The following is a 10,098-nucleotide window of genomic DNA, read 5'->3' as shown; positions in this document are numbered from 1 at the left end:
ATATATATATATATATATATATATATATATATATATATATATATATATATATATTTGTGTGTGTGTGTGTCTACCCATCTATCCAAATGGATCTGAAGCAGCAGGGCTTGTTTTCTATGTGCTTTTGGTGATCCTGTCAGTTTCCTGTGCCTCACGATTAAGGGGGAGCCAAATAATTGCACCCAACTATGAATACAGTAGATTACATCAAATTAAGTACTAAATTCCTATTTAACACTTACAAAGTTAATTGACACCAGAGAGAGCTATGGTAGGCTCAGCAATTTATAGTAAAAGCAGTAAGTAATCATGAATTATATCTGGCATAAAATCAAACAATAGGTGTTTTCTATGACTACTATTGTATTTATTGTTTCTATAGCATTAGTTATGGGGTCTAGCCTTTTTAAAACCAATTAGTGTTAGGAGTTAGAGTTCTTTAAGAGGAAAGAAGAAAAGATGAGGGGTAGAAAAGGGTTTGTAGATTCAACAGGTGAATAGGGCAAATACAAAGGTGACATAAGCTATGTTTTTTTATCAGGGGGGAGAAGAAAAATAGAAGTAAAAGAATTAAAGGAAGAGTGAAAGAGCAGTAGAGTTTGGTTGTTAGCAAGAGAAAAGAGAGAAATAGAAATAAAGGGAAACAGAGTTGTGAAATAGACAACACAAAAATGAATCCAAAATATACTAATATAAAACCCCAACCCTCAAAAAACAGAGTAAGGAAAAATGACTACCTTCAAGATATGCTAGAAATGAGGAAGCAGAAACAAACGTGTGTATGTACAAATGTATAAATGTCCATCATGTATCAATCAGTACAAATTCAAACAATCAAACAAACAAACAAAAAAACAGCAAAATAGTCAATGAGAGTGTATGCTTGCTGTCTGTGCCAAGACGTTTTTCCCTTTTTCAGCTTCCTTTCTCAGCAGGATGGTGTGGGGACCTGTAGAAGATGCTTTCAACTTCACCTCCAGGGTATAGTTACCGTTGGGTTCTATTTGCTGACTTTCTGGAAGCAAAGCTCCCTGGGGAAGGGATTAGGTCTAGTATTGGTACAAGTGTTATATTATGTGGTATTGGTCCAAGTGTTATATTGTGTGGAGAGTTATCGGCTGTAAATGAATCAATGTACTTCTAGGAGTGTACCCTACTCCTCTCCCCAGGGTTCCACTCATTGGAAAGGGCAGTCAGTCCTTTGCTGGTTCTGTTGTTAGGGAATACTGCCCTTTTTGGCTTCTCAAGGACTGCCTCTGAGCTCTGAGTTTAATCCACTCCACCAGTTCAGATCCTCTGTCTGCCACCTGCCACTGGTCCTGGGTACTGCCAAGTTCAAGAGATTGGGGAAGGGTGAGCTTTCTCCACCCTCTCTGTCCTGTATTATCCCCAGGCAAAATGGTCTCCATGCCAGAAATTCTTTGTGCCAGAGATTCTCCTGATTTTCTAGGCTCAGTTTAGATCTTGCAGTTGGTATCTGCTAGATTTCTATGTTGGACTCAGATCCAAACGCACAGATCTAAGTTCCCAGTCTAAGTTGATGAGCTGAATAGCCTCTGGGTCAGCCCAGGGCAGGCTGCCCCTCCGATCCTGGGATTTTCCATGCCAAGACTTTCCCAGCACTGTTTAGTCTTTTCCGTTCTTGTGTATTAATTTCCCCCATTCCTGCCAGGAGCTTAGCCCCAATTCTGTTCCTTATCCTTATCTGATGTACTCCAAATTTCCCAGTCTTCAAGGCTCCCTGTTCAATACTGAGTATCAGTGGAGTGCTTTTTTTAGACTCACCTCACAGAGAAGTTTTCTGGTGGTTTGAGTCCCATGTTCCGGAGCTGTGAGAAAAGCCATTTCCTGCTAATCTGCCATCTTATCCTCTCACTCAGCTGGTTCTTAATGAATAAAAGACAACTGATTGAAAAATGGATTTATAGTTAAAAGGTCTTTTCTTGACCACAAAGAGAACTGACAGATTTTCTTCTTGAGCAAACTTTAGTAAGACTTCTCTGAGCCTTCTTTAAGTAGGCTTCAGCCTTTGTCCCTGTCCTGAGGCCTCTATTATCTAGTTTTAACAACAATCCCACCTAGCCCAGTTTAGGGAGAATCCCTTACCTTTGGTATTTGATTATTCAATATCTGATCAAATTCTTCATCCTTCTCTCTTGGTCTGTGATCACCCTGGCCTTCCCTCTGCAAGAGTCCTGTTAGGTCAATTGAGCAAGAATCACTTTGATTTATCCTTTTAGTAAATTTCCGTTCTCTGACCCCCTTATTTGCTCCAGTGCCCCAAATTTCCACTTATCCTTGTATTTGAAGTTGAGCCTCATCCCTCTTTCTTATAATATCTTATCACAATATCTTCTAAATCTTACTGTGTTAGCAAGTATCATGGGTAATTTTTTCTTCAATTGGTTCAATTTTTCAGGTCTGACCTTATATTCATCAATTTATCTGTAGAAATATTTCTGTTTATTCAGTATATGAATAAATAAATGAATGTGCAAAGGCACAAAGGGAATATTAAAAAGATGGAGAAAATAGAATGCAACATTCCCAAATCTAATAGATATTGTGGAAATGAAAACAGAATAAAGGGGAGAAATTAAGAAAAAATAGAGGCAAATTTCCCAGAGATGAAGAAAGATATGGATTTTCAGATAAAAGAGATATTAGGAAAAATTGTGAAAACCTGAACATTGGGTGCCCTGTTTATTTTATTGACACCAGTTATATTTTTCATAATTGTCTTTGAGCTAGGCTATTTACAATTGTGAAATCCATACAATACTGGTGATATGCAATAGAAATGCTAAATTGCTGTGTCTGGTGAAGTGTAACTGATTATTAGCCTATGGATAAGGCCCAGTTTTTACACTTACTTGTGAATTGATTTCCTACACATAAAATTGAGAATTCTTTGTATTTTCCTTGAAAAAGTTATAACTTCCTAGAAGATCTCTTACCAATTAATGAGTTAAATGAAATCATCAATCCATATATAATAGTTATGATTATACTTTTTATATTATTATTATTTTTTAATTTTAATATTTATTTTTTAGTTTTTCGACAGACATAACATCTTTGTTTGTATGTGTTGCTGAGGATCGAACCTGGGCCGCATGCATGCCAGGCGAGCGCGCTACCACTTGAGCCACATCCCCAGCCCCCTTTATATTATTTTTTAAAGAAACAAAAAATATTTTTTAATGGAAACACCAAATGCTAAGACAAATTAGTGAGAAAAGATTTATACCTAGACATATTCTAGGGAAACATTGAAAAAATTAAAATTTTCATGTTGCCTCCAATGAAGCATGAATTAGAATATGGATTCAATTTTTCTACGTAAAGGCTAGAGGCTAATAAAATTCTTTACTTTCTCACATTTCTCATTAATTACTCATCAGCCACTTTTTGAAACTTTAGCCTTTATCTCCAACTACAATTTGATTCATGGTTGAATAAAGGAATTTGAAACTATCATAATTTATTTATACATAATCATGGGAAGCAGTTAACTGAAATGCTTACAAACATGGAGTTGAAAATTATGTTTCCTGGGCTTAACTACAATCTTTATATAGATTACTATGAGTCATTAAGTGATCTACTTAATTTCTTTCTATTTTAGTTACTTCCTCTCTGAAACAGAAATACAGGTTGCATGTATGATGGTATATACCACATAGTCTAAATGTATAGTAGGCTATACCATCTAGTTTTATGTAAATTTGTTTTATGATATTCATACAAAAATGAAACTGCCTGATTTATTCTTCAGAATGTATCTCCATGGTTAAGTGTATACATGCCTATAGTAATAATAATGCATATTACTACTTATAGTAATACATTCATTACTTATAGGGTTATTATAAAAATTAAATGAGATGTTACATTAAAGAAAACTTAAAATAGTGATTGGCACATGGTGAGGTTGTAAACTATGTTCAAAGTAAGGCAGAAGAAGGATAGGTAAGACAAATTGTTTGCAAAGGGAAATAATCTAAGAAGCTATTAATATGGAATTAATTGTAGGGTATATATACTATAGAATGCTATGCAGAGTTTGTACAAATTAAGCAGATCTGGTCATATTAATGTGGAACAATTTCTCTATGATAAGTATTAGTTGTAAACCAATAGTATTGTATACGGAATGATGTGTTAGCTTTTCATTATTGTAACTAAAAAGCTGAGAAAAACAACTTAAAGGAAAAAAATATTTATTTTGGCTCACAATTTTAGAGGATTTAGTCTCTAGTTATTTGGTCCCATTGCTATGGGTGAGGCAGAGTATGGTGGTAGGGAGCACACAGCAGTGCAGAGTTGTTTTCCTCATGGTGGTTGGGAATCAGAGAGACTGCTAGGGCCCAGGACAAAATATGTATTTCAGGGGCACACCCTCATTCCTCAAACTAGGCCTCACCTTTTAAAGTTTTCATCACCTCCCAATACCACCATCAGCTGAGGGACCACGCCTTTCGCACATGATCTCTGGTAGACATTTTAGATTCAAGCCCTGTCATTCCAACCCTGGACCTCAAGGTTTCATGTCCATCTCATAATGCAAATTGCCTTCAGTCCATCTCCAAAAATTCAGTAGTTCCAACATGACTCAAAAGACCAAATCCTAGATTTCCTGATTCTAGAAAATCTCTTAGCTGTGAGCCCCTGTAAAAGAAAAAAGAAAATTACATACTTTCAATGTAATATGGTGGACAGAATACAAGTTCCCATTCCAAAAGGGAGGAATAGGAAAAATTCCAAGGAGGTATTGGAGCAAAACAAGACTGAAATCCCACCAGGCAAATATTAAACCCTGCAATTCCATGTTCAGCCTCCGGGACATATGTTGGTATGGTACAAGCTCCAAAGAGCTTGGGCCAGTCCCTCCCCTATAGCCTTGCCTGCCAGTTATTGTCCACATGGCCACTATCTTGGGGCTGGCTCTACTCATTGCCTACAACTTTCCTTAAGAGACATCCCATGTTTTTGGCATCTCCAACTTCCAGGATTCTCCATTATAGCTTTGACTTTGCTCTTACAACTTCATGTATCACACTCTCAGACACTACCCATAGGGATTCTAATCCTGCCACACACTGCCCAGCCTCCCAGGCCTTCTTTTAAAATCTAATTGGAATTCTCTGTGACCCTACAACTCTTTCACACTGGATACCTACAAAACGAGCATCATATGGATGTGCCAAAGTCTACAGCTAACTCAAGCAGTATCTGGCTCTACTTGAACCATGGTTGCAGCAGCCTGCATAGCTGAGTGCCTGCATAGATGAGCATGGTAAAATGATTTCTAAGCCGGTTGCCCTGGTGCTCTCTTCTCAAAGCATTTCAAACAAGTTATAGCTTTGATCGCTTGAGCCTGTGAGGGAGACTGACCAATTTCACAGATAACCTCCAGGCCTTTTTCTATTGTCCCTGTATAAAGTATTTGGTTTCCTTTAATTAGCACTAATCTCTTCAGCAACCACATCTTCTTTGGCCCCAATTTTGTACAGTGTTTTCACATCTTTTGCCCTGGTTTTTACTGCTGATTCTTGTTACTAATCTATATAAATTAGTCAGCAATACTCATACCAGAGCCTGAATGCTATGCTGGAAATTTCCTCTGCCAAATTAATTATCTTTCATCTTTATAGTCAATTTCACATAGTCTCAGAATCTGGAGAAATGTAGACAAATTCTTTGCCAGAATCGAATGTGGCCTCTAGTCCAATTCCCAAAAGAGTCCTTAGTCTCGTCTGAAACCTCATGGGCATAGTCTTTACTGTCTGCATTCCTATCAGCATTCTGGTCTTTGAGGTGTAATCAGAACTGCCCATAGAGCTCTGCTTACAGCAATCTAAGCTTTCCCTGGGCTGTCTCTCAAAACATTTCCAAACTTCTCCCAGAAACAGTTCTAAAGGCTTATGACCACACATGGTCAGGTATAGTCATATCAGTGATCCTATAACCGTGGTCCGCTTTATGCTTTGAATATAGCCATTGATGCTCTGCAACTGTGAATTATTTTTTTAAAAAGAACTATTTATTTCTCTTCCTCTCTCCCTGTTTCTCCCTAATCTTTCCTGCTCCCCATTCTTGGGAAACAGGATTGCCTTTCTTCCCCATTCTAAGCAGAGTTATCTATCCATTAGCCACAAACCCACTACAGGAATGAAGTAATTCAGAAGACCTCAGAAATGACTGTCTCCCAAATTAACAAGTGAGTTACAACTCCAGACAGAACACGTGCAATATAGCCTCTGCATCACCTTTTCTAAAAGCCACCGGCTCCCCTTGATGGAGTTCTGTCTCATAGCTTCTGAGACAGAACTCCCAGTGCTTCTCCTTTGCTAGCAAAGTAATAACCTTCTTTTTCCTTTTTCTTGAAACCATGTTCTTGTTATTGAATTGGCATCAGGGACAAGGACTGAGCTTTTGGTAACAATTACACTTTTCATCAGTTTTTTGAGTTAGTCAGCTTCTAATACTGTGACAAAATACCAGAGGGGGAAAAAAAAACAGAGGAAAGGTTTATTTGGGCTCTTAATTTCAGAGGTATCAGTCCATATTCAACGGATTCTGTTGCTATAGACCTGTGGTCAGGCAGAACACAAGGCACAGAGGATGTGGTAGAGTAAAGCTGTTTACCTCATGGCAACCAGAAAACAGAAAGATATCCAGGAGCCGGGGACAAAATATACTCTTCAAAGACACATCACAGTGACCTAATTCCTTGAAGTAGGTCCCACCTCCTCAGGTTTCCACTACCTCTCAATAGTGCCATCAGATGGGGACCAAGTATTTAGCATATGGCCTTTGGGAAACAACCATAATTTGTAATCACAATAGTACAAAGAAAAACCAATAACAAAATGCCCATTTAAAACAACCAAACACATATTTGAATGCATGTGTATATGTGTGTACATACAGAGAGAAATGTGTGAATAGGTAGTCTTTTGAACAGTGGTTACCTTTGTGGAGGGAAGTAGTAAAGAAATATTCTAAAGGGCTGATTTGTTTATTTTCTCTAATGAATTTATGTACAATCTGTGAAATTAACTAAGAAACCTAAAGCTATCTTAATGTTTTTCAGAAATGTTTACTGTAACATACATACTTAGTATTTTGGTGTAATGATTATTCTGTTGATTTTCATAGTATGTTTTTATTGTTGTTAAGTAAAGAACAAACCTAGTTATTTGTTAAATGATAAAAGCATACATCTCTGTATATTTACAAATGGTAAGGGAACAACATCATGTGGTATCTTGTGACATTTCTGGACTTGCATAAAAGTGTTTATGTATCTTTTTTATAAAGTTAACACATGCATTAAAGATTTTTATGTATGTGTATAAACATTTTATCTATATACACATATGTGTGTGTTATCTTAACAATAAGCAACTTGAATACAAAATTTATGCTGACTTCTCATTTTAATGCTGATAGCACAATATTTGGTATATAATGAAGGCCCAATAAATAGTAATTAGATGAATTCTATTTAAAATTGTTTTGTTACTAAGTACAAAAAACATGGGATTAAAATATATGTTCTAAACAGACTATACTTAAGAATGTTATAATTTGCACTACTTCAGTTTCAAATATATGAATGGTCCTTTGTCCAAGGATATAATCATTTCATTTACAATTATAAAAAAAAAATTTCCTCATAGAAATTACACAAACAAAACTCCTAAGTACAAAATTAGAATTCTTAAACTAGAGAATTCCTGGAAAATAATCAAGAGCACAAAAATCCCTATTTATTATTGTTCTGTTTTCTCTGCTTTTTTTTGTGTGTGTGTGTGTGTGTGTTTGTTGTTGTTGTTGTTGTTTTGTTTTGTTTTGTTTTCTCCTTACAGACTTGGGATGTAGCTTTATCACGAACTGCTAGAGCCTGGGGGAAAAAGTGTGTGTTTAAGCCTAATATTCATTTAGAAGAAATACATATGGCCCATCCTACATTTAATGGTATTGGTGAAAATATGTGGGTTGGCCCTGAGAATGAATTTACTGCAACTGTTGCTATCAAAAGTTGGTATGCAGAGAAGAAATATTTTAATTTTGAAAATGGAACTTGCTCTAAAAACTGTTCTAATTATATGCAGGTATCTAATTTTTATATTGCTATTAATTCAGTAGACTTCTTAATTGCTTTACTAACTAGTTTTATGTTTTAAATTTATAAGTAAACACAAATGGTAAAATTATTACTTCTAATAAAATTCAAATTCTATTCAGTCCTATCTTCAAATGTCCATAGTCCCATACATATGTAAATCATACAATCAAAATATTCTTTGAGCGCCAGGGTGTAGCTCAGTGGTAGAATGCTTTCCCAACATGCATGAAGCCTGGTGTTTCATCCCCAATACCACAAAAAAGGGACATTTTTTAAAAATATAATAAACCTAACCTTGATACCCAAAGATAAAAGGCAATTTTCTAAAATAGTACACACTGGAAAAGGAAGTAAGAATCTAGTAAATAAAAACTATTTACAAAACATTGAGAATAAAAACAAAAGATGATATGTTTTGCATATATCAGTATATATATTATATTATAGCTGACTGATTAAAGCAGTAATATAGTAGTATTCAATGGAAATTAATAATATTATTTTACTAATATCCAAAAATCCATCCTCATACTTTATACTTCAAGAATATTGAACCAATTTTTATTTATTCATTATTTCACATACCACATTGTTTAATAATCATCTAAGTATATGTCTGATAATACACTGAGGGTGGAGAACTTGTTTCTCATTCACCATATTGTGAACATAAAAATATGACATTATTTAGGTCTTCAATAAATATTTGTATCAGAAATCAAGAAGATTGAACTCCCAAGTTTATTTAAAACATGGTTATTTTTCAGTCAATATTTCCTGGTGTCATGATTTATATAAAGCTCAAAACTTTGGAATTTATTCACATTGATCTCATCTTTCTCTTCCATCAAATGAATCATTCTCCAAAATTTTTTTGATGAACTTTTTTTTTATTTCAATTTTTTCTTTTTAGTTGTAGATGGACACAATACCTTTATTTTATTTGTTTTTATTTTTATGTGGTTCCAGGGATCGAACCCAGTGCCTCAAGCATGCAAGGCAAGCTCTCTGCCACTGAGCTAAACCCCAGCCCCTTGATTAACTCTTTTTTGTTAGCTCCTTCTTCTTCTAGAAAGTTATAGTTGTTCTCCATTGTCTTACTCATATCAAAGTTAGACCCATTAATATGTCTTCAATACCTTCAGTAAACTAATCAAATCTACTCCCTGACCTGCTACTATACTCAGTATTTTCTGCTTCTTAATGCCAGTTCCTAGAAATTCTTTTGTCCTGAATTTGGCCTGCTTGACTCCATTTCAATTCTTACTGTATATTTTCTGGGCTTTTTTGTTTGTTTGTTTGTTTGTTTGTTTTGGTACTGAGGATTTAACTCAGGAGCACTCAACCACTGAGCCACATCCCCTATTTTGTGTTTTATTTAGAGACAAGGTCTCACTGAGTTGCTTAGCACCTCTTTTTTTGCTAAGTCTGGCTTTGAACTTATGATCCTCTTGTCTCAACCTCCTGAGCCATTGGGATTACAATGTGCCACCACACATGGTCCTATTTTCTGTTCTTTTAATGAATAATTCTGTTATTTTAATGAATAATTTCTCTAAGAAACAAACTTTTAAAAGTACTAAGATTAGATGGGCTGGGGTTGTGGCTTAGTGATAGAGCACTTTCCTAGCCTGTGTGAGGCACTGGGTTCAATCCTCAGTACCACATATAAATAAATAAATGAAATAAAGGTCCATCAACAAATATATATATATATATATATATATATATATCTCACTAAGATTAGAGATAAATAAAAAATTAAAATGGAAATGGTTCCTCTTTCGAAGAGGTTAACAAAACAAAATGAGTACTTTTTCTTTACTCCAGGTGTTAGAAATATTAGAGTTTTACAGAGAATTTTTGGAATCTTTCATTATTCCCATCTTTTTTACTCAAATTCAAAATCTTTATTTTTTCTGAATGAAAAGTCCACATTGTGTATCCTCTTTTGGTACTCG

At 35.2% G+C, this 10,098-nt stretch overlaps 1 protein-coding gene and 1 long non-coding RNA gene across 2 annotated transcripts in view; one reads left to right on the top strand and one right to left on the bottom strand.

Moving 5' to 3' along the window:
• Glipr1l2 (GLIPR1 like 2) overlaps positions 1-10,098 on the top strand; it is a 58,446-nt gene that overhangs the window by 7,516 nt on the left and 40,832 nt on the right. Inside the window, exon 2 of the mRNA XM_015482606.2 lies at positions 7,878-8,123. Coding sequence (XP_015338092.2) covers positions 7,878-8,123 — 246 coding nt within the window. The remainder of the gene's footprint in view (positions 1-7,877; positions 8,124-10,098) is intronic.
• The window catches only part of LOC125617288, a 49,950-nt gene that overhangs the window by 17,710 nt on the left and 22,142 nt on the right, over positions 1-10,098 (bottom strand). The window lies entirely within an intron of this gene.

The sequence above is a fragment of the Marmota marmota genome, unplaced genomic scaffold (genome assembly GCF_001458135.2).
Source record: "Marmota marmota marmota unplaced genomic scaffold, marMar, whole genome shotgun sequence".
NCBI lineage: Eukaryota > Metazoa > Chordata > Mammalia > Rodentia > Sciuridae > Marmota > Marmota marmota.
This window is presented reverse-complemented; position numbering and strand designations above follow the sequence as displayed.